This window comes from Chelonia mydas, chromosome 1 (assembly GCF_015237465.2).
Source record: "Chelonia mydas isolate rCheMyd1 chromosome 1, rCheMyd1.pri.v2, whole genome shotgun sequence".
NCBI lineage: Eukaryota > Metazoa > Chordata > Testudines > Cheloniidae > Chelonia > Chelonia mydas.
Window position 1 is genome coordinate 337,376,415 of NC_057849.1, and position 24,926 is coordinate 337,401,340.

At 48.5% G+C, this 24,926-nt stretch overlaps 1 protein-coding gene across 5 annotated transcripts in view; it reads left to right on the top strand.

The window, feature by feature from the left end:
* PRKCQ (protein kinase C theta) overlaps positions 1–5,063 on the top strand; it is an 85,072-nt gene extending 80,009 nt beyond the window's left edge. For all 5 annotated transcript variants that reach the window (XM_037889349.2, XM_037889350.2, XM_037889351.2 and 2 more), the window contains one exon: positions 2,038–5,063. In XM_037889349.2, coding sequence (XP_037745277.1) covers positions 2,038–2,193 — 156 coding nt within the window. In that variant the 3' untranslated portion in view covers positions 2,194–5,063. The remainder of the gene's footprint in view (positions 1–2,037) is intronic.
* The last annotated feature ends 19,863 nt before the right edge of the window (positions 5,064–24,926 follow it).

Consider the following 24,926-nt stretch of genomic DNA (forward strand, 5'->3'; position numbering starts at 1 on the left):
CACACCGGGCCCAGTTCCCCCAGGCAGTGGGCCTGCCTTTTTTGAAGATCTCCTCTACTTCCGCCGGCCACCCGCTCACTCGCCCTCCTCCCAGTGGCGGATTAGCCCCTGGGCCAACCCGGGACCCCAGAAAAATGGGTGCTCTCGTGCCCCTACCCGCTCTGCCTGCCCAGTGCTCCTGTCGGGGAGTGGAGCGGGTGCGTGGGGGACTTTCTCCACTCCGCCCACCCCACCGGCGCTCCAGCCTGGGAGTGGGCTCAGGGCATTGGGGCTTTCCCCGCTTCACCCACCCAGCCCCAGCAGGAGCACGAGGCGGGCAGAGCAGAGCAAGCCCCCATGCCCTGACCCCACTCCCCGGCTGGAGCGCTGGGTGGGCGGGTGGCACGGGGCAAGCTCCCGCTCCCCATCAGGAGCGCTGGGTGGGCAGGCAGAGCAGACAAGCTTTGGGGCCAGAGCAGAGCTGGGGCTGTGGGGGGGTGGCCATGGCCCACCCAGGCCCACCTGTGGCTATGCCACTGGTTCTCCCTACCAGCACTGAAGCTGGCACCAACAGCCAATCAGAACAGCCTGCCTGGAGAGCACCAGCGGGATTCAGACCAACACTTCCAAATGTAGTCGCCCCTAGTCAGACACACTGGGCAAAATTTTCAAGCTCCGGGATCTAATGTCAGGGACTTCAACCCACATTTAGGCACCGAGGGCCTTGTTTTTAGTTGTGCTGATTTCCCACGTGCTTCATTGACTTCATGTGGAGTTGTGGGAACTCTTTGCTTCTGCAGATCAGGCCCTGATTCCTCAACATGGATTGACTTTGGACACACAGGATAGACAATGTTGGCCTTTGGTTAAGTGCCTAAGTATACACAGAAGCACCTAACCATAGACATCCAAATGTGAACATGCTGAACCTAACTTCTGGTGCCCCATGCAGTGCTTAATTTGTGCCAGGGCTTGCCAGGGCTGAGTCCCGGCACCTCTAGGCTTGGTAGTTCATAGCCCCACCCACTCTGGGCTTTCTGCTTCCATTATGAATGTAAAAAAACTATTTGAGCCCCGGCACATCTTTCATTACAAATTAAGCACTGGCTCCATGGGATTCTGCTTCATGATGGCACACAGAATTAAGGTACAAGGCCAAATCAAACCATCAGCTTCTCTGTGAAATCTGGAGAACACTCATAGAATCATAGACTATCAGGGTTGGAAGGGACCTCAGGAGATCATCTAGTCCAACCCTGGGCCAATCCCCAATTTTTGCCCCAGACTGCTAAATGGCCCCCTCAAGGATTGAGCTTACAACCCTGGGTTTAGCAGGCCAATGCTCAAACCACTGAGCTATCCCTCCCTCCAACAGCTCATGTTGTCAATAACAGCAATAGCATTTGTATAGTACTTACAACACAGCATTTATGTCGAGCATTTTACCTTCAAAGTTATTTCCAAACACAGGTTAATTAGCCTGCACAGACTGATACATAAGCATAATTATCCCTGTTTTACAGAAAGAGAAACCAATTCTCTAATATCCCTACATGATAGAATTCACTGGAGTCACACTGTTGCCCATATAATCTGTACTCCCATTTACAGTACTTAGATATCACGGTGAGAGGTAGGTGATTGACACCAAGGTTCTGGATACTTTGATACCACACTGATACCAAGGTAACCAATACCAGGATGATGGATACTTAGGTCTGGTCTACACTTAAAAATTAGATCGAACTAACTACATCGCTCAGCACTGTGAAAAATGTTGCACCCTGAGCACCATAGTTAACCGCTAGTGTAGACTTGGCTAGATCAGTGGAAGGATTCTTCTGTCATGCTATCTACCGCCTCTTGGAGTGGTGGATTAACTACATCAACGCAAAAACCCTTTCGTGGATGTAGGAATTGTCTACACTGTGTAGACGTGCCCTTAGATCCCAAAGGTATGGGTGCCTTAAATATACCATTAGATTAGATTTAGATGAATGGTAAATGCTATGAAAAGAAACAACTGTTTTTTCGTTCTTTCCTTTTTCCTTCTTGAAGAAATCCACAAGTGACTGTAGCAACTTTGACAAGGAATTTCTCAATGAAAAACCTAGACTGTCGTGTGCAGACAGAGCGCTGATTAACAGCATGGACCAGAATATGTTCAGCAACTTTTCATTTGTGAACCCTAAAATGGAGAGGATGTTATCCTGAGATCTGCCCTCCCCGGCACCTTCCTCGCTAAAGGAATTCTGTGAATTGATTTGAGTAACACTTCTATCAACTGAAAACCAAGAATGGTTCACTTTGACGAGGACCTGAACAGAAGCACTCACCAGTGAAAGCTGATACCGTGTTTGTGGGTTTCCACCTGGTTGTATCCTGTAGCAGATGCCAAACGTACTTCACGAATGGCCAACTCTCTTTCTGGTCTCTCTTGGTCTCGCTCTCTTTTCTGCATGCTCTTGAATTTGAAGGCAATAGAAAAGGAGTAGATACAAAATCCTGTTCACCTTACTCACACACATAGCCGGTGGGACTCCTCGTGTGAGTAAGACAACCACATTTCGGCCCTAGCGGTGCGTTTCAGATTTGCTACTCCAGTGTCCAGTCCTAACGTTCTTATTGAGGCCAAATTTCCATTGAGTAAAGGGTTGTGTGTTCAAGAATTGGACATCCTAGAAGACTACCTTTCCAGGTAGGTCTCTTTTCAGCCCCCACCTGTGCACCTGTAAAATTGCATGTACACCTACATGCACTCGGCGAAGACAAACACCGGCCTGCACGCTTTAAAAATGCCTTTATTTGTGCAAGAGCTAGAATTTGCCCACACAAAAAAACCTTGGGACAGACAGGCTTTGTGGGTGCAAATTCCAACACTTGCATGGACATAAATGTTAGATTTGCCTAGGTGTGCATGCAGGGATTTACACTTGCGCAGGCTGGGGACATGTATACGTGATCTTCAAACCACAGACTAAAAATCAAGCTCTACTTCAATGCATTGAGGCTCAGCTCTGAGCTTTATTCCTCACATCTGCACTGTATGGGTGTGTCTATGCTTCAAGCTGTGGGTGCGATTCGCAGCTCGAGGAGACATACCCACGCTAGCTCTGATTGAGCTAGCGCGCTAAAATTAGAGCATAGCTGTGGCGGTGCAAGCAGCGGGAGGATCGAGCTGCCCCAAGTTCATGCCTAGCATCTCAGTCTATCTTTAGCCCGCCATCTCACAGCACGGCATCTCAGTCTATCTTTAGCCCGCCAGCTCCATCAGAGCTAGTGTGGGTCTGTCTCCTTGAGCTGGGAATCACACCCCCAGCTCCAAAGGTAGACGTACCCTATGGGTGTTCATTCAAACAGAACTCTCTAAACCAGGGGTTCTCAGGACAAAATTTTTCATGGCCTCAGAGTGCAGCCACCAACTCTTGCTGGTGGCCGCTCTCACACTTTTCTCTAAAATACTTAATCAGCTTTAAGAAAAACAATTAAATATGCACATATGCACGTCCATATCATTATAATTTATTTATTGCTAGCTAGTAAGTCCATTGTGAAAAGTGATATTAACGTACAAATACTGCTTTTCACAGCAGACTTACTCAGCCCTGCCAAGCCTGGGGACAAATTAAGCCCTGGATGAGGGGCTAAGGGAGGCAGGGGGAGCTAGAGCCTGAAGTCCTGCCACCCTGAGCCTAGGGCCTGCCACTGTGCAGCTGAAGCCTGGGATTGGAGCCCGAAGCCCCACAGCCAGAGCCTGCCAGCCCACCACCCCAGGACTGAACCCCAAAGCCTGAGCCCCACCGCCCTTGGGAAGGTGGGGAACTCACCGGCTGTCTGCTCCTCCAGCATTGTGCCCCAGCTGTCTCCAGAGGGGGGCAGGGCCCAACCCCTGCTGGCAGCCCCAGCAACTGATACCAAGGTGGTGCATCCAAGAGCAACAGGGAGAGGGAGGGGCTTTCACTCCCCCCCACACACACACATCCCAGGGGCCTCTGATAGCAAGAAAAGGCCATGGTGGCCGCATTTGAGAAACGCTGCTCTAAGCTCCTGTCCCAGCATCTGCCAGATTCAGGGTAAAATCAGGGCTGGATTCTCTTTGGGGGAGTCTCTTCTTCCTAACACCTGGTCAGGAATATGGAGAGACTCTCCCCCAAAACATAATTTAGGGATTTGGGCCTCCAGTCATTGTCCTGTAGGTATTAACTTGAAAGATAGTATTCATTACTTTCAAAGACTGAACAACTAAATACTGCTACAAATGATGCTGCCCCTGCTCTTTGGTATTCAGCAGGGACCTGAACCAAGGTACAAAACTGCACACGACACTCTAAAGATGAGACAATACATTGCATGATAATGGCAATTATTTTCTCTCAACTGTTGACAGCAAGTTGCTGACCTATTATGTTCTGTTTCGGGCAAAAAAATATCGTAGCAGTAATGAGATTTTAGTGGAAATCCTTTACAATAAATGTACGCTGTCTTCTGAGATTTGCAAAACCATCATCCTACTTATTTAGTTGCCATTCAAGAGATAAATGGAGAAATCTAATGCCTCTAAGTTACTGCTTTTCACTAATAGTCTAATGGAAATATTTACCCTGGTTATCATGTCAAAGCAGGAATAAAGAGCCAGATTCTCTGCTCTGTTGAGTTCAGTGGAGCTATGTTGGTTTATTCCAGCTGAGGATTTGTATGAATATTTAGAGATTTCCAAGGGCAATGTCATGTTAATGACTTGATTCAATTAAAACTGTCATAGGCTTTCTACCTGTACAACCACGTTCTGGACATCAGTGTCAGTGACCATGGTCCCATGTGAGGGAATGGGCACTCACCATAGTACGGTGATGGGCAGCAGTATGAAAATCTAAGACAGAAAAGAAAACCACCTTGCTGTTAAAAGACTATCCCAGGAATGTGAGTCTCCTGCCTCTTGAGAAGTCGTTGTTTGTGCTGTATGAAATGTAGGCGAAATCTGTGCATACTGTTTGCCGCTAGTCATCATGTTTAATTAGATTCGTTAACATGAATTTTTAAAATGTCAGTGCTGTTTGTACAGTTTAATAAAATGTTGTGTATGATTGGCGAGTGAGTGTAAATGTGATTAAGGGGAACAAAGACAGGACACACTCAGAAAAGCCATTCAAATTGTGACGGGCACTCTGCTGCGTGTTCTTCGGGGGCATTTCAACCAGGTGGTAAGGAACCAAAGTCAGGACGCATTTGAGTATTAAAACCTGTGCTATGGACTAACGTCTATTTCTGCCCAACAGCAACTGTAAAACCAAATTGTACCCTTACGTGGGAGCACACACCTCCCGCTGATGTCAGTAATGGGATTTGCTTGTGCATCGTGGGCCCAGATCCTCAGCAGGTGTATCTCACTTTCGCTCCATTGAAGTCGATGGAGCTATGCCAGTTTATACCAGCTGAGCGTCAGGCCTTTAGTATCTAAGAGAAAAAATTGATATTATAAGAAGGAAAACTGGATCAAAGAAAAGAGCCAAATTCTCCTCTTAGTGACAAAGGGGGTTGCATGGGAATAACAGGGAGGTATAACATCCACCATCATGTTCCAAATATGCTTACAGGGGCCTAAATTTAGGCACCCAGTGTGTTATTTTAAAAAGCACTCAGTGTTGGCTTAAACGTAGCTCCCATTGAAGTCAATGGTTAAACTCCCATTTACTCCAGCAGGAGCAGAGTTAGGCCAATCCTGTGTGCTTTTGAAAATCCCACACCTAAATCCTTAATTGGGCATGTAAGAGAGGATGGCCTGGTTCTTACTGGTGCTCAGCACCTGCTGCTTGCATTGAAGTCAATGGGAGCTGTGAGTGCTCAGCACTGCTGATAGAAGGAAACTTCCCATTAGGTTCTTACATTCAGAGTTAGGAGTCCATTTTTAGCCCTCTAACTTTGAAAGGGTTGGTCTTTCTGTACTTTAACCTAGAATGATGGATGAGCAGGTTTTAAAAAAAGATCTACATCAATAGAAATAAAATCACTTCACTTCCTGCTTGTTGAATTCCAGAGAAGCCTATTCTACTCCTGGGGGAATTCTGTGCCAAAAAATTAAAAATTCTGCACAGGATATTTTAAAATTCTGCAAATTTTATTTGTCAAAATAACGCTATATAAGTATGCCAGTTTCAATTATTTTGGACATTTATTTCAAAATACCTGTCAGCAAGTATGTCTGTAACAATAGAGATATACACATGTACAATGATGTCCCCAAGATCCCAGATTTCAGCACCATCCCTTAATGAGTACCAACAGTATGCTCAGGGTTATACCAGAATAACTGTTGAACTGAGCTGTCTTTTGGCTCAGATTCAACTTCATAGTACTGTGGATTTGCATTGCAGACATACAATTTCTGCCATTTCACTTGCTCCCCCTCAAGTAGAAATACTGCCAAATAGATACATCACTGATTGCCTCTTAAAAGCATATCACATTTAATATCTGAACTGGCTCCTTGTCTCCTACTTTGATTTTCTTCTGAGTTTTGGCTCTGAGGTTTCTTTCTATTACCTAATCCTGTCTGGTGTTCCACACTGAGGAACTAAGACAAGTTTCATTATTAGCATTGTCAGATGAATTAGAAATGAACCCAAATCAAAACCTTATTTACCAACACCCCTCCCTTATAGGAAGCTTTGGATCTCAACTTTGTGGTCAGCCCATATCTCCAATGGGATGAACAAAACCTTTGAGATCCAAGACTTTCAAGAAATTCAGAGCTGGGTTTGAAAAGTCTAATTTGAATGGTATCGTTCTGAACTGTTGCCTAAATGGTTCCCATTTCTCCTTCCCCCTACCCTTACAAACCATCTCTAAATAGCCATCCTCTCTCACCAACAGAAACTGGTCCAATAAAAGATATTACCTCACCCACCTTGTGTCTCTAATATCTTCACTCATTAGACATGCAAACTCCATCTCCCATCTGTAACACTATCTCCTGACATTCTCAAGATGGTTCAGCGAAACGCTGGAGGAAGTACTGTATTTCCTTAGCTTTTAGTGCAGAAGCTCTGGTCAAACGCAAACAATTGCTACATGCAGAAGAAAGATGGTCTAGTGGCTGGGCACCTCCCTAGAACTTGGGAGACCTGGATTCAAGTCCAGGCTCCACCACATGCTTCCTGTATGACCTTGGACTCGTCTCTCTGGGACAGATTTGCAAAGGATTTAGGTACCTGAGGCCAGAGTTTCACAGATATTCAGGCACCTAAAAGTGCAGATAGGTGCTTAAGCGCTGACTCCACCCTTTCCTGCCCCTGCTCCGGCCTCTCCTCTGAGGCTCCGCCCTCAGTCCACCTCTTCTTGACCCAGCTCCACCATTGAGGCCCCCGCCCACTCGCAGCTCTCTGCCCTCCCCCGAGCTCCTCCCTCCGCTGATCAAGTGGGGGCCCCAGCTGTGACTGGTGGGTGCTGAACACCCACTATTTTTTCCCCTGGGAGCACCCATGGAGTCAGGGCTATGCCTATGTGGGATTTTCAAAAGTACCCAGGTGCCCAACTCCCAGAGGAGTTAGGTGCCTCACCTGCGTAGGCACTTCTCGAAATCCCACTAGGTGCCTCTCTGAATCTTTCGGTCCTGAAATACCTTTACAAATCTGGGCCTCCATGCTTGAGTTCCCCATCTGTAAAATGGGGTTAGAGCACGTCTCTACTTCACAGGGATGTTGCAAGGATAAATATATGAAAGATTATCAGGTGCTCAGATAACTATGGTAATAGGGGCCAGACACCTATGTAAGAAACATAGCTAGACATGCTATAATGTGACCACTCTTCTCCACTCAGCTTCATGTGGCAGATTTTTACTTCTGCTCTCCCTACATGCTCAGTTGGACTGACGTCGTGGGAAACCAGGTAGGGAAGAAGAGCAATATATTGGAGCTGAGATCTGAGAGGCAAACACAAAGCATGGATTTCCCTGGCTGGGTTGCTGGGTATTCAAATGACACTTTGCCCCTAGAGTAGTGCCATGTTCACTGGGGCTGAGGTTATAACCAAAGTTGGGATGGGATGGACGCTGTCCAACCAGCTTTTCCCCTCTTTTGTGCACTGATGTCATGAGCCCGCCCTTTGTTTGCCAAATGGGAATCCCTGGTAGAGCTGATCAAAACACAGCAAACACTTTTCACAAAGGAGAAAATGTCCAGACATTTAAGAGACGTGCACCAGCTCTGATTCCTGAACCACGAAGGGAGAGAAGACCCAGGGATCGTGCACACCTAGGTAAGTTGTATTACAGTGGCCTCCTAGAGAAGCTTGCCAAGAAAATGCAGGAAGTCAAAACATATGAGATGAAACTAGTTTCCTTCAGGGGCCACTGATGTTTTGGAGGCTTTTGTTACGTTAGCCCACAATAGACAATGGAACCAGGTCAGTGTTAAGGGGTGCCAGAAGCAAAAAACATATCCTTGCACCTGTCCTGAGAAATGAGCAAACGGCAGAAGATTTACCCCCATCCTGCTGACTGATCTGGTGACTGCTCAGTTGTCGTTAATCTGAGAGAAAGAGTCAACAAATCACAGAGCCTGGTTCTTCCACCAGCGTAACCAGTTACACCAGTGTAACTGCCTTGATTCCAGTGGCATTCCCCCGTTTCACATCGGCGTAAGTGAGATCAGAATCAAGCCCAGCGTAGCAGATACAAATCGAAAAGATCTGATAGCTCGTCCATCTCTGACAGTTCAACCAGCTACCAACCATTACCTAGCGGTGTGCCCAAGGCCTGCGGGAGTTACTCCAGCTGTGATGCTGAAGTAATGCCCATCGAATGGTTTTGTTCCCATTCCACAGCCTGAGGGGACAGGCGAGATCCCAAACGTCCAGCCCAGTTACTCAGGCTAGGCGCTAGCTGAGGATTTGTCTGTAATTAATGCAGGCTAAATTCAGTATCTGTTAACGTCCAGCTGGGTCATAGTCCATACAAGGACATAGGGTGCATGTGTCACCCTCACGCAAGCGTAGCCAAAGGGAGCAGCCTGAGGAAGTGAGATAATTTGAGTTGCTGAATCATCCTCTGTGGTTCGGTGGTTGAGCACCCCAAGCTTTTAACACCCCCGTGGCCTGAACTGCTCCCAGACGTCGTCCCACACAGCCAAGCTGCAGAGCAGACGGGTGATTCGCAAGGGAAACAAGTTTGAATAACTGCCAAAACACACCCCCCGTTTCACTTACTGCAAGCTGTGCTTTTGACTCTGACCACAAGAAGAGGGGTCTGCTCCTCGCCCCAAACGTCAACATTTTGAAAACCAAAAGCCCAAAGCACGGGGGCCCTCTACATTGTGAGAACGTGAACGCTGCACATCTTGCCGGAGTGACGGGCTCAAAGGCTGGTCTCTCCCTGCCAGGAGGTGTCTGTGGTGAACAGAGAGTGACATGGGAAGCGACACTGGCTTTCCTGTGGTGCAATCTGCTGTGTGATAGGCGCCAACTTGAGCTGAACGCAAAGCGTCTGTATGGAAGCTGACAAAAACTCAGCCCCTTGCTGCCGTTTTCAGCTAAACCTACCTCCTCCAAAGCCAGGTGCACAATCTTCTTCGGAGAGGGGCATGTTTTATTGCAAACAGTTTCATCCAGGTCTTACAAGGGCTTGGTTAGTCTTTCATTATGGGCCAAATCCTGCCCTTGGCCTCCAGGTGAAAGGAGTGGCGTGTGTATATCCACGATGACGGCCTCCCAGGCTTCAGGTGTAAATGTAAGCCACGTTTTTGCACCCACAACGGTCTCAGCTGCTCAGGTTGTGAGAGCGGCAGGAACCCAGATTTGCACCCACAGTTGATTTGGAGCTAGATTCTACTACCCTTACCCACGCTGAGTGATTCTCCCACTCAGTTACTCACATGAGCAGCCCCATTCTTGATAATGGAGCTACTCAACAGGAGTAATGGCTCACCAACATGGGTAAGGGGAGGAAGGAGGTTCACAGCCTAACCCGATGTCAGTTGTCTCATTGAGTTAGGGTACTGCTCAATGAGAGCAAGAGTGTTAGGATCAGGACCCAAATTCAATTGCAGATGTATTAACAACCAAACCATGGACAGCTTCTACACAGAGGCTTTGATGTGCGGGTGCCCTCACTCCCCTCTAGCACATCCAGAGGGGTCTAAATTAGTCTGTGATGTACACCATGCCGGATCGGTGGGCCCCAGCTATGGGCCATGGAGCATATCTGCTGGTGTTATGGGGAGAACATGCTGGTCATATGGTGCTGGCTGATCCTCTTGGCTTCCAGCTTCTACATCACAGCAGAAGACAGTCAGAAAGACATTAAATGCTCTCCTAACTAATGTTACTATTCCACAGAAGCAATTGGGGTAGTTGCCACAGGGACTTTGCATGATCACTAGTGCTGGTTGGAAAATGTATTTTATATTCTGCAAAATATATAATAATAATAATAATAATAAAAGAAAACAATACATTTTTTCCTACGTTTTTCCTGGCATTTTTCAGCCCCCCACAGAATCAAACATAAAAAGAGCGTTTGTTTGTCTGTTTGTTTTTGTTTTTATTAACAGCAAATGAAAGTCGAAAAACTTCTGAGTTTAGATTTATTTTGACACTAAAAGGACATTTTTGTGACAAAACACCATTTTGACAAAAAGCCACTTTTCATGAAACTAAACTCCAGTGTCAATGCTAGCGCCAAAATTTTGCTTTGCGCTGTGCCTGTAGATTAGCTTTTAGAAAATCTCTCTTTTGCGCTAACTCTCTCTCTCCCTGCTCTTTCTTGCTGCTTGCAATGCAAGGAGACACACACACAAAATGTCCCTTTGCCGCTTTCTTGAGCAGACTCACTCAGCAGCATCAGCAAGTAGAGCGGCAGCCCCTGGGGTGGGGTTAGAGCAGCACTTGAGAGCTTTTCTAATCCTAAAGAGATCTGCCATGCAGATGTGTCTGAGGCAGAGCTGCTGCTGGCTGCGTGACTTTCATAGCACCCTTAGCTGGTGTTCAGTTCGCTGATGCCAGGTACTCAGGCCCAGAGCTTCTAAGGCAATGGTTCTCAAACTTATTTGATCGGACCCCCCCCCTTCTTTGTGTCTGTAATCATTTACACACACAAGTACATATACTGCCACCCAGCTCCGAAGGCAGAGGGGAGAGCAGCGGCTGCTGGCCAGGCGCCCAGCTCCGAAGGCGGAGGGGAGAGCAGCGGCTGCTGGCCGGGCACCCAGCTCCGAAGGCGGAGGGAAGAGCAGCGGCTGCTGGCCGGGCACCCAGCTCTGAAGGCGGAGGGGAGAGCAGCGGCTGCTGGCCGGGCACCCAGCTCGGAAGGCGGAGGGGAGAGCAGCGGCTGCTGGCCGGGCACCCAGCTCCAAAGGCGGAGGGGAGAGCAGCAGCTGCTGGCCGGGTACCCAGCTCCAAAGGCGGAGGGGAGAGCAGCGGCTGCTGGCCGGGCGCCCAGCTCCGAAGGCGGAGGGGAGAGCAGCGGCTGCTGGCCGGGCACCCAGCTCGGAAGGCAGAGGGGAGAGCAGCGGCTGCTGGCCGGGCGCCCAGCTTTGAAGGCGGAGGGGAGAGCAGTGGCTGCTGGCCGGGCGCCCAGCTCCGAAGGCGGAGGGGAGAGCAGCGGCTGCTGGCCGGGCGCCCAGCTCCGAAGGCGGAGGGGAGAGCAGCGGCTGCTGGCCGGGCACCCAGCTCGGAAGGCGGAGGGGAGAGCAGCGGCTGCTGGCCGGGCGCCCAGCTCCGAAGGCAGAGCGGAGAGCAGCGACTGCTGGCCGGGTGCCCAGCTCCGAAGGCAGAGCAGAGAGCAGCAACTGCTGGCCAGGTGCCCAGCTCCGAAGGCGGAGGGGAGAGCAGCGGCTGCTGGCCGGGCACCCAGCTCCAAAGGCGGAGGGGAGAGCAGCGGCTGCTGGCCGGGCACCCAGCTCCGAAGGTGGAGGGGAGAGCAGCGGCTGCTGGCCGGGCACCCAGCTCGGAAGGCGGAGGGGAGAGCAGCGGCTGCTGGCCGGGCACCCAGCTCGGAAGGCAGAGGGGAGAGCAGCGGCTGCTGGCCGGGCACCCAGCTCCAAAGGCGGAGGGGAGAGCAGCGGCTGCTGGCCGGGCGCCCAGCTCGGAAGGCAGAGGGGAGAGCAGCGGCTGCTAGCCGGGCACCCAGCTCCAAAGGCGGAGGGGAGAGCAGCGGCTGCTGGCCGGGCACCCAGCTCGGAAGGCAGAGGGGAGAGCAGCGGCTGCTGGCCGGGCACTCAGCTCCGAAGGCAGAGGGGAGAGCAGTGGCTGCTGGCCGGGCGCCCAGCTCCGAAGGCGGAGGGGAGAGCAGCGGCTGCTGGCCGGGCGCCCAGCTCCGAAGGCAGAGCGGAGAGCAGCGACTGCTGGCCGGGCGCCCAGCTCCGAAGGCAGAGCGGAGAGTAGTGGCTGCTGGCCGGGCGCCCAGCTCCGAAGGCGGAGGGGAGAGCAGCGGCTGCTGGCCGGGCACCCAGCTCGGAAGGCGGAGGGGAGAGCAGCGGCTGCTGGCAGGCCACCCAGCTCCGAAGGCAGAGCGGAGAGCAGCGACTGCTGGCCGGGTGCCCAGCTCCGAAGGCAGAGGGGAGAGCAATGGCTGCTGGCCGGGCACCCAGCTCGGAAGGCGGAGGGGAGAGCAGCGGCTGCTGGCCAGGCACCCAGCTCGGAAGGCGGAGGGGAGAGCAGCGTTTGCTGGCCGGGCACCCAGCTCGGAAGGCAGAGGGGAGAGTAGCGGCTGCTGGCCGGGTGCCCAGCTCTGAAGGCAGAGCGGAGAGCAGCAGCTGCTGGCCGGGCGCCCAGCTCTGAAAGCAGAGCGGAGAGCAGCGGCTGCTGGCCGGGCACCCAGCTCCGAAGGCAGAGGGGAGAGTAGCAGCTGCTGGCCGGGCACCCAGCCCTGAAGGCAGCACCACACCAGCAGCAGCACAGAAGGGCAGCAATGTGGAAATTGATATTTGTTAATGTCACCTTTCACAGCAGAATTAGCATCCCATTGACACCCTTACTTCTGTGCGGCTGCTGCCACCCCGAGGCTGACAGCCGGAGCCCCTACAGCCGGAGCTGTCAGCCTTGGAGCCCTCAAGCCCTGCTGCTGCCTCCAGGTGACAGATTGCAGCGGGAAGGGGACCCTCTGCCTGGGAGGCCTCTCAGTGAGAGATTCAGGGTGGCAGGGAGGTAAGGAGAGCCCGAGACCTGCTGGAACTGCTCCCGCTGTCAGGTGTGCACAGCCCGTCTGCACGAGCCCCAGCTGCACTAGGCTGTCAGTCAGAGCTCTTCAAAACAAAACAAAAAGCACACAACTCGCACCTCCCTTAACACGTTCCTATGCCTCCCTTGGGAGGCCCGCCCCATAGTTTGAGAACCACTGCTCAAAGATATTTAGGCAATGAACTCAAATGAAATCAAATGGAATTAGGTACCTGAATACCTTGGAGATCTGGGCCTCAGTTACTATGTGGATGGGGGTCAAATAAGCACAGAGAAAGAGGGGGGAAAGTCCCCTCGGCGGATAAATTTCTGCCTCTGAGCATGCGCACCCCTGCCTCCCTCAAGGCATTTGGGCACCTATCTCCTGCCTAAGCTCCAGAGTGATTCATGAACCATGGGAAGATGGGTGTTACTCCACCTATTTCACCCAGGGGGCCTGATCCAGTTGGTGTGCTCAGAGGCCTCCCACCAGATCGGGTCCCAGTCAAAATCTGGCCAGAGGAAGATGGTAGAACAGCTTCAGCAGGAGGGACTGAGGAAGCCCACCTCAGAATAACCCACAGCCCAGTGGTTAGAGCACACTCCTGAAAAGTGGCAGACCCGGGTCCGAATCCTTTCTCCCAACTCAGGCAGAGGGAGGAATTAAACCCAGCTCTCCCACCTCCCTGGTGAGTGTTCTAACTACTGGGCTAAAGGCTGCCAGGCGACCCCCTCCAGTTGTTTTGTGGGGCGTGAGGCAGGTGCCTAACTCATTTTCATGGAAACGGCCTAGGTGCCTAAGCCACCAGACTGTAGGAGGGGTTCCCATGAATGGATCATAAGCAGAGATAGGCACATCCCCGTAGCCCAGACTTCGGCACCTATCCTTGGCTTCTCCAGTTGGCTAGCTTAGGCAGTTCCCTTCCTATTGTGCTGTCTTTTGTGGGTCACATTCTCAGGCACCTCTCTCTCCCCATGCATTGTATAGAGAGCCTGGTTACCTAGCACAGGCTTAGTGGATCACAGTGTTATTCCAGTGATTTTCTAGATGCCTAAAAGTTAGGCATTGCAATCCTCCCGGTTACAGCACCCAAGTCCCTTTGTGGATCCGGGCCACAGAAACTGCACTACCTGGCCCTCTCTCCCTTCAGCAAGGGAAAGATTTGAATCCTACTCTGAATCTGATATTCACAGAATAGAGGCCATGGGTCAGTCTGTGGACAGGCCAAAGTGCGCACTGGTATGAAATGGCTAGGCAGATACTAAGGCCCTTCTGTCCCAAGGTGCACACCTTAGAAATACGTGAGACAGAATCTGGACAGGAATCTTCACGCTTCTTCCTTTAAATCACTTAAGTACTGTCCCTTTAAGATACCAATGGGACTTTCTGCATGCTCATTATGTGTGTCAGGGACCCTGATCCTAAGCACCTGGAGAAAGGCCTGATCACTTTCCCAGGGCCAAAGGGAGCTTGTAGGAAGCAGACTAAGCACTGTGATTGGTAGAAGCTGTGAGGGGTGGGGTCAGAGACCCTTTAAAGCTGGACATTTCTTCCTCACTCAGACTGATAGGGAAACTTAAAGAGGGGGAGAGACCAGACCAGACAAGCAAAGCAAAGCAAAGCAAAGCAGGGTAGCTTGATTCAGGAATTTGCTGATTTTTCTTTCCTGGCTTTACAGGGAAGTTATGGCCTCAGTTGTAGCTGTGAAAGCTCACTCTGGGATCAGCTAGTAAGGGGGCTATTTTCTTTACCACACAAGGATGGGGTTTGCAGGATCAATGGGCATGTGTGTAAAATCACTGAAAACAAATGGATGCTGGGAGCTCAATATAAAACATCCCTACCAATATATTTGTGGCTCCGTAGCAGTAACCTGGCAGGCAAAAACACCACGAATAATGTAGGGAGAAAAGACCAGGTCATCCAGCCTAACTCTGAGGGTCTCCAACACTGTTCACCTTCCCCCTGAAAGCTGCACCCTCCTCACTGAAAGCAGCACGCTTCTATTTAATGTAAGTGGCTATAGAGTAACTGTTGTCCTCTAGGCACTGATGATAGCTGCCCACCTTTACTGGAGGGGATCAAGCAGAAAAAATGGGGCCCATGCAGAAAAGAAGGAATTAGGACTATACCTTCAAGCAGGATGGAGAGCTAACATTGCACTCAAATTAGGGCCCCTGGAGGCACCTAGAGTAGGACAGAAAACCAGATCCCTCACTCCCTCCCCTGTTCCACTGAACCACTCCTTGGATGGTGCTCACTGGTTTTAAACCCTGAATGATCCTTAGACACTATGGTGACAGATGCTTGATAGATGGATGGATTGATTGATCAGGCACTGTCTATCTATATATTCATGAAGTTCAGATTGGCTTGGGGGTGGGGTGAATTAGAAATCACCACCCAAGGAAACTTTCTGGCTATAACTGGAAGGTAAAGCAGTAAAGCAAAGGGATTTGGTCAGGGAACTCAGGTTAGGACAACTCACCCACGCCTGCATATTCACCTACTCACCCTCTGAAATACTCTCTCCACCTGTGTCCTTCTGAGCAGATCCTGCTCTCCAGTCCCAGGCCTGAAAGGACAGGAGAGGGGAGAGGACTAAAGGGTGGGAGGTAGTACTAGGCGGTGGGGAGAGAGCAAGAGGACTCAAGGTTGGGGGGAAACAGAGGAGGAGACTGAATGGTGGGTAGAGATCGGGCTACTCAGAAGAAAGGAGGAGAGAGGGGAAATGCCGACAGCAAAATGTAGATGGGGATCAAGGCAAAATAAGAAAGAAACAATAAATAGAAAGTGTCACGCTGTCTGGAGTGGCCCACGACTGTGAGTGCCGGCCTCAGGGCAGAGGGTCAAGAAGCAGGTTGGAGACCTCAAACTGATTGTATGTGCTACAATTAGATTTCACCAACCCGAACCCGGTAACAAATGTGAACTCCTGAAGCAGTCTGAGCCTTACCACGGAGTCACAGATAGTCCCCTTGGGCAGGCCCGTCTGTCTTGCCACCTGGGCAAGCTGGACTTAGTTAGTTGCTATACACCAAAGATCACAAAAGATTCTGGTTGCTTCCAGTCCCAAGAGACCAGTCACTTACCTAGGTCAACTTGTACTTCAGATCTCACACCAAAAATAATGCTTGTAGCCAATCCTATAGTAAACTAACTAAGGGTTTATTAAGTAGGAAAAAGAAATGAGAGAGTTACTCACAGGTTAAAGCTGGCAAACGTACATACACAAATGAGTTACTGGTTTCAGAGTAACAGCCGTGTTAGTCTGTATTCGTAAAAAGAAAAGGAGTACTTGTGGCACCTTAGAGACTAACCAGTTTATTTGAGCATGAGCTTTCGTGAGCTACAGCTCACTTCATCGGATGCATAGCATATCGTGGAAACTGCAGAAGACATTATATACACACAGAGACCATGAAACAAAACTTCCTCCCACCTCACTCCCCCGCTGGCAACAGCTTATCTAAAGTGATCCTCAAGTAGAGCCATTTCCAGCACAAATCCAGGTTTTCTCACCCTTCCCCCCCACACACACACACATACAAATTCACTCTCCTGCTGGCAACAGCCCATCCCCCTTTGAAACCCCTCTTTATAATGCGCATGATAATCAAGGTGGGTCACCTCCAGCACTAATCCAGGTTTTCTCACCCCCCCCCCACACCCCCCCCTTTTTCCAAAAACCACACACACAAACTCATTCTCCTGCTGGCAACAGCTCATCTTACAATGTGCACAGCAATAATCCAAGTTTAACCAGAGCGTCTTGGGGGGGGGTTTGCAGGAAAAAAAACAAGGGGAGACAGGCTACCTTGCATAATGACTTAGCCACTCCCAGTCTCTATTCAAGCCCAAATTAATAGTATCCAATTTGCAAATGAATTCCAATTCAGCAGTTTCTCGCTGGAGTCTGGATTTGAAGTTTTTTTTGCTTTAAGATAGCGACCCTCATGTCTGTGATTGCGTGACCAGAGAGATTGAAGTGTTCTCCGACTGGTTTATGAATGTTATAATTCTTGACATCTGATTTGTGTCCATTTATTCTTTTACGTAGAGACTGTCCAGTTTGACCAATGTACATGGCAGAGGGGCATTGCTGGCACATGATGGCATATATCACATTGGTGGATGTGCAGGTGAACTAGCCTCTGAAAACCTGGATTAGTGCTGGAGGTGACCCACCTTGATTATCATGCGCATTATAAAGAGGGGTTTCAAAGGGGGATGGGCTGTTGCCAGCAGGAGAGTGAATTTGTATATGGGGGGGGGGGGGGGGGGGGAAGGGTGAGAACCTGGATTTGTGCTGGAAATGGCTCTACTTGAGGATCACTTTAGATAAGCTGTTGCCAGCGGGGGAGTGAGGTGGGAGGAAGTTTTGTTTCATGGTCTCTGTGTGTATAAATGAGTTACTGTCTATGGTTCCAAAAGGTGACAGAGTTGTAGCAATCTGTGAACATTGCATGTCTTTTAGGGCTAAGCCAGGGTGACCCTGGGGATCTCTGCTGCTGTTTTGTGACTTCATCCCTATAAGAGTCCAAACAGCAAAAGAGATGAAAAATTTTCTTCTTCACTATCTTTATTTCCTTCTTCCAGAATTCAAGTTGATGGAGTGAGCCCTTTTGCACTGTAGCCTCTTCATGGGTGTGACGGAGCAGTTAATAAAGTGTTTGTATTGTGATGTCTCTCAATGGCCCATTTCATTTTGATAGCCTTCTTGAGAAGCAGGAGATAATCCCTCCTGAACTTAAATATTACCTTATAGCACATGATAAAGATAGTATAAGTGAGATTAATGCATGCTGCAATTTACAAGCATGTCATAAAGTCTGTCTTCTGCAGTTTCCACAGTATGCATCCGATGAAGTGAGCTGTAGCTCACGAAAGCTCATGATCAAATTGGTTAGTCTCTAAGGTGCCACAAGTACTCCTTTTCTTTTTACTAAAGACATTGTTATAAGTTCAATACCCATCTTAACCATACTAACACACAGGTGAAACAGACTGATTTCCAGCAATGAATTTGTCAGTGCTCGGCTGAGGGCTAAAACCTTGGCAAGAGCTGGCACCTGGTTTGCCGGCATCACAGAAAAAGGACACAATATAGTAGGAAAGAGAAACTGAAGAAAAACTGCACTAGGGTACAGAAGACAAGAGAAAAGGAAAGAAAGGAAGAAGAAAGGGATGCAGGTTATGATTTTTATGCAGCAGAGTCTTTATACAACACTTTAAATCAGTGGTCTGATTGTTGTTCCTAGACACCACCAGCATCTTTAGAGAGAAGAGTCTTGTGGTTAAGACACAGGATGGGGACTCAAGAGATGTGAGTTTAGTTCTGCTGCAGAATTTCTGTGTGACATTGGGAAAGTCATTTAACCTCTCTGGGCCTCAGTTTTCTATCTTCCTTTCTCCAGCTTCAGAGATTCATAGATTCCAGAGCTAGAAGGGACCATTGTGATCCGCTAGTCTGACCTCCTGTATAACACAGGCCAGAGACCTGCCCCAAGAGCATTCCTGGAGTGTATCTTTTAGAAAAAAATCTAATACAGAAGAGGACAGGTCTCTCCATTATTTACCACATGTGGTGAATAATGTCATATGAAAACTGCCAGTGAGGATTTTAGGTCTCCTTCGAGGTCATTAATAAAAAAGGTTAAATAGCATAGGGCCAAAATCTGATGCCTGCAGGTCCTCACTAGAAACACAACCATTTGATGATTTCCCCATTTACAATTACATTTTGAGACCTATCAGTTAGCCAGCTTTTTTCCATTTAATGTGAGCAATGTTAATTTTATATTCTAATTTTTTTAATCAAAATGCCATGTGGTACCAAGTCAAATGTCTTACAGAAGTCTAAGTATATTACATCAACACTATTATCTTTATCAAGCAAATGTGTGATATAATCAAAAAATGATATCAAGTTAGTTTGACAGGATCTATTTTCCATACCCCCATTCTGATTGTCATTAACTATATTACCCTCCTTTAATTCTTTATTAATCAAGTTCTGTATCAGCCACTTCATTATCTTGCCAGAGATTGTTGTCAGACTAACTGGCCTATAATTACCAGGTCATCCTGTTTTCCCTTTTTAAATATCGGCAAAATTTTAGCTTTCTTCTGATCTTCTCAAACTTCTCCAGTGTTCCAAGACTTACTGAAAATCAACATTAATGGTCCAGTGAGTGCCTGAGACAGCTCTTTTAAAACTCTTGGATGAAAGTTATATGGACCTGTCAATTTGAAAATATCTAACTTTAGTAGCTGCTGCTTAACATCCTTTTGAGACATTAGCACAATGGAAAGAGTATTATCATATTATATGACTACATCATATTTTTTTCCCAAATACAGAACAGAAATACTTGTTGAATGCTTCTGCCTTTTCTGCATTATTATTGATAATTCTACCATTTCCACCTAGTAATACCATTGCTAGGATTTCTTTTGTTCCAAATATACTTTAAAAACTCCTTCTTATTGTTCTTAACTATACTGACCATAGATTTTTCCTTGTTTCACTTTGCTTCCTTTGTCAATTTTCTATAGTTCCTACAGTTCCCAGCTTCTGATTTATATTCATTACTATCAATTTCCCCTTTCTTTAATTTGTTATATAGCTTCCTTCATGGCCCGTCTAAACCAGGTCAGTTTTTTAATCAACAGGGCCTTCTTCCTCAATTGTGGGATTGTGGCTTTTGGGGCATCTAGTAAAGTGTTCTTAAACAATTCCAAATTATCATTCACATATTTCTCATTAAATTCTTCCTCCTAGCTGATTTTGCTTCATAATTGTTTTCCGCTTTGTGAAATCAGCCCTTTTTAAAGCACCAAGTGTGTATATATATCACTGGTCTGGACTTCATTCTGTTTGCACATTATAAATGTTGCACTTAAGTTACCATTAATTTTTAGTTCTGTGATCAGTTCCTCTTTATTTGTCAAGACGAGGTTCTATAGAGAATTGCCCAGTGTTGGATGTAACACTTTTTGTGTATTCAGTTGGGAAGTATTTAGAGGCAGGGACTGTCTCTGTGTTTGTCTAATACAACAGGGCTTCGATCTTGGTTGAGTCCTCTAGGCACTCCCATAATAAATAACATCTGAAAATGTTCCCAGCTTTGGCAGGGAAGGGTTGACACATCACTTGTCCTCAGCCGTGACCTGCTAAGGATGGTTTCGGCAGCTTCATTTTCGCCCCAAAGTATTGACAGGTATGCAACAGGTTGATATGACAAGGGGAAGTTGATTAAAAGGACTCTCACAAATCAACATGTACATTTTCCTTCAATATCATCCACTGCTAAAACACCAACTCCTTGAAAGTGAGGCAAATGCGCTGCAGAGTGCTGATGACTCATTTCCTGAGCAGCCCGAGAAACGAGAGCTCTCACATTTATGCTTGTTATCAATCACTTGTTTAAAGGAAATTTAATGCTGCACTATCCATCACCACCAATGATGAATATGGGCTCAGGGACAGACAGAATTGATTTACATGTCTGGGGCAGCCATTTCCAGGAGTGTAGCGTTCTGGGTGTGGGGGTGTTGCTGAGCACTGACCGTCTGGAAACCACATGACCTAAAACTTGGACATCTCACTGTGTCTAGTCCCTAGCAGCAAGAGATATTAAAAAAGTGATACATCAGCCAACTGTCTATATCTGATCTGACTTGTATTTAGCTGTGACACTCTGTATATGTTTCCCAGACCTGAAGAAAAGCACTGTGTAGCTCAAAAGCTTGTCTCTCTCACCAACAGAAGTTGGTCCAGTAAAAGACATTACCTCACCCACTTTGTCTCTCTAATATCCTGGGACCAACATGTCTCCAAGTTGTCTATAGTCAGGCCCAGATAAGCTTCCGGAATCCAACTCCCAGTCCTTCTAGCAGAGGGGTGAGCAAGCTTTTTGGCCCGAGGGCCACATCTGGGTATGGAAATTGTATGGCAGGCTATGAATGCTCACAAAATTGGGGGTTGGGCGGCGGGGGGGGTGAGGGCTCTGGGGTGGAGCTGGGAATGAGGAGTTGGGGATGCAGGAAGGTGCTCCGGGCTGGGACCAAGGGGTTTGGAGGGCAGGAGGGGGATCAGAGCTGGGGCACGGGGTTGGGGCGGGGTGGAGGGGTCAGAGGTGCAGGCTCCGGGCGGTGCTTACCTCAAGCAGTTCCCGGAAGTAGCAGTATGTCCCCCCTCCGCTCCTGCAACTCCCATTGGCTTTGGTTCCTGGCCAATGGGAGCTGCGGGGGTGGCACTTAAGGCAGGGGCAGCATGTGGAGCCCCCTGGCTGCCCCTACATGTAGGAGCCAAAGTGGGGATATGCCGCTTCTTCTGGGAGCCGCGTGGAGTGGGGCAAGCCCTCGACACTGCACCCAGGCTGGAGCACCGGAGTGGGGCAAGCCCCGGACCCTGGTCCCCGGAGGGAGCTTGAGGGCCAGCTTAAAACTTCTGAAGGGCCAGAATGCAGCCCCCGGGCAGTAGTTTGCCCATGCCTGCTCTAGCACATACTCAAAAGAGTTATAGAGACTCGGTTTCACTTCATTCCCACCTCAGCTTATCCACCAGCCACCAGTCCTACCATAACACTAACTAGAGTTGTCCAAAACTCTTTCTTTATGCTTCCTTTGAGCATTGCCTTTGGTTTTGATCCACCCAGAGATGCTGAGTTTCACTGTGAGTGTTGGGGTTTGAGGGAGTAAAACAATTCAAAGCAATACTCATTCTCAAATGTTTTCCACACGGTTCTTGCATCAGACCTTACAACAGCAACACTGTGCAAACTCTTAAGTCATCCCAGGTTCCTTCAGAAGGCTGGCGAACTGTATCGAATCTCTCAGGGCTTCAGTAGAACATTGGGCCAGATTGGAACATGAGCTTGAATAGTTTGGGTTAACTACCATGAAGTTAACCTTGCCTGCACTGATGCAAAGTTGTGTTAAGTCATATCTTAGGGCAGTGGTTTTCAAACTGTGAGGTGTGGGTCTGGAGGGCACTAGATGGGACATGGAGCTGTGGCCAGCCAGGTGTTCAGGCCAGGGCAAGAGAGCAGCAGGAAGAGAAGCAGGGAATCCCCAGCAGCTGGGAGGGAAAGGAGCACAGTCCCACCCCACCCTGGCAGCATTTTGCTGATTTCCCTCTCCTCCCCAACCTGACCCCCTGCACATGCTCCCACCCTAGACACCGGGCCAGCCACAGCCCCACATATTTTAAACTATCCGGAGACTGCAAGCAAAGAGCCACAGACCGCTCTGTGCTGAGCTGCCGTGGGCTCTTCCGGGGGTGGAGCCAGCCAGGTCTTGCCAGCAGCCAAGATGTGGGCTGCCCGCTCTCCTCAGTGAGTCACTTTCTTCACCAGACAGGCAGGAGTTGGAGGGACCCAGCAATGTAGTTTCCATGGAGAAGGGGGGTGCAGCAAAAAACATAGGGGAACCTCTGTTTTCGAGGAAGCGTGATCTTGTGGTTAACATTTTAGTTGATTGTTGGAGATCTGGGTTCAATTCCTGGCTCTGCTACAACACACCCGTGTAACCTTGGGCAAGTCATTTACGCTCAGTGCCTCAGTTTCCCATCTCTAATACAGGGAAGCTCCCCCTCCCCCTCTCCTCCTGATCTGTCTTGTCTATTTGACTCTAAGCTCTTTGGAGCAGGGCCTGTCTCTCATTTAGGGTGACCAGATAGCAAGTGTAAAAAATCGGGACAGGGAGTGGAGGGTAATAGGTGCCTATATAAGAGAGAGCCCCCAAAATCGGGACTGTCCCTATAAATTGGGGACATCTGGTCACCCTACTCTCATTGTATGTATGTGCAACGGAGCCTTGATCTCAGTTGGTGCCTCAAGGCATTACCATAACACAAATAATAACGATGTACCAGTGTGTCAGCTAGTTGTGTAACCCAAATGCCTAATAGGGAGACATCTCTTTAAGAGACCCCTTGAGTGGTAGGAGTGAGTCGTGTCTGGGTAATTGTTGATAGACAGATTTCGCACAATACATGCAGAAGCTTCTGGATTTGGGGTGTGGTAGTTTTGGGTCTGCCCCAATAGGTTCCCTGTTGCTGGGGTTAGACTCCATGAGGGCAAGCGGTCAGGGCAGCTGCTTTACAAAGGGTGAGTTGGGAGAAGCTGAGCCCAGGAGCAGAAAAGACTGTTGTCCCTAACTCTGCAGCAGGTCAGTGATATTGTTAACCCTCTTAACAAGGAAGCATGAGCAATGTTAATTATTGAAAGGGGGGAAATAATTTCTTCTATCTTAATTGTATACTTTGAATGTTGTTTGATTTTAGCCAGACTGTTCTAGTTACATTGTCTCAACTAGTCTGATTCACCAACTTTTCTTTAACTGTAGTAATGGGGAAAAAGTCGTTTCTATTTTGCGGTTCTCAGTTCTTGTATTTTCTTGTCAGGGGTTATATTTTTTTTAAGCTAGATACTTAGCTGAGTGGCTGGTTAATCAGTTAGCTGACCGGCTCACAGTGATTTTAGCAGAGGACGAGTCTGCATGGATTCCAATGGAAGTTTCTTAAAAGCAAGTGGAGGGGAAATGTTGCGCCCCTTCACACAAAGATGCCGGGGTGCACAGCAAACTAGGGCCGCTGAAAAATGCCGCTAAAGAAAGCTGTAAGCCCATGGAATGCTGGGACGGAAAGCAGTGCATCATGGGACACTGAGTCCGGTCCCAAGATGTGCTGCGTTCCACTCTGCCTTCCCACAAGACCTAGTGGCAGAAGGTGTCGAGCTGGACTGTGGGATGGGTACCCACAGTGCATTACTCACACTGTCGATGATAGTGCCCCAATTGATAGACGTGCTCTGCCGACAGGGGGAGCGAGTGTGAACATGGACTGCTGATTTGTATTATAGCACTTTTTGAGTGTCGACATAACATGCATCCGATGAAGTGAGCTGTAGCTCACGAAAGCTTATGCTAAAATAAATTGGTTAGTCTCTAAGGTGCCACAAGTCCTCCTTTTCTCTTTGACATAACTTTAGTTGATTAAACTCTGTAATGTAGACCAGGCACTCAGCAGACTGTAGATTGGGTGATCAAACACTCTGAGACTCAAGTGAACTCAGCCTAAACTGTGGGGCACTCTGAATTTCTTCTCACTGTGTTTCTGTGAGGACTGACCTGTTTAGATTTAATTTGTTTTCTTTATTTATGTTAATGCATAACTGTGAAGATAATGTCTATGGATTATAAAATAGCCATGTTATGTTGTAAAAATTAAATTATTATCATTTATGTTTCTTTATCAAAAGATTTTATAAAGTTGTTACTTAAGTAAAGTCATTAATTTCATTCCTTTGGGGACTTGAATGTAGGGAGGTTGACCCTGTGCAATCCTTGCTGAAAATCCTTAAAGACTGAATTCTGGGTCTCCAGTTGCTTTTCTGTGGGAGTTGATGGTTTTTATGGGTACTGGAGAAGGGCAACTCAGAAGCACTGAGCCCACCCAAAGGTTACACTAGCTCCTAGCTCTGTCATGGAATCACTGTGTGACCTCGGTCGAAACATATAACCTTTCTGTAGTAACAGCCCTGGGTTGGTCTAGTGGTATGAATAACAGAGTCTGTCAACCCAAGAAGTTCCAGGAAACAGCCAGCTCATAGCTCATAGCCTATGCTGCATAGCTCAGAACCACAGCTGGATGCAACCGACTGCTATGAGCGTGCCCTACGCCTGTATATCCGTTAATAGGTAATAGATAACGTGCCGGTATCATAGAATCATAGAATATCAGGGTTGGAAGGGACCTCAGGAGGTCATCTAGTCCAACCCCCTGCTC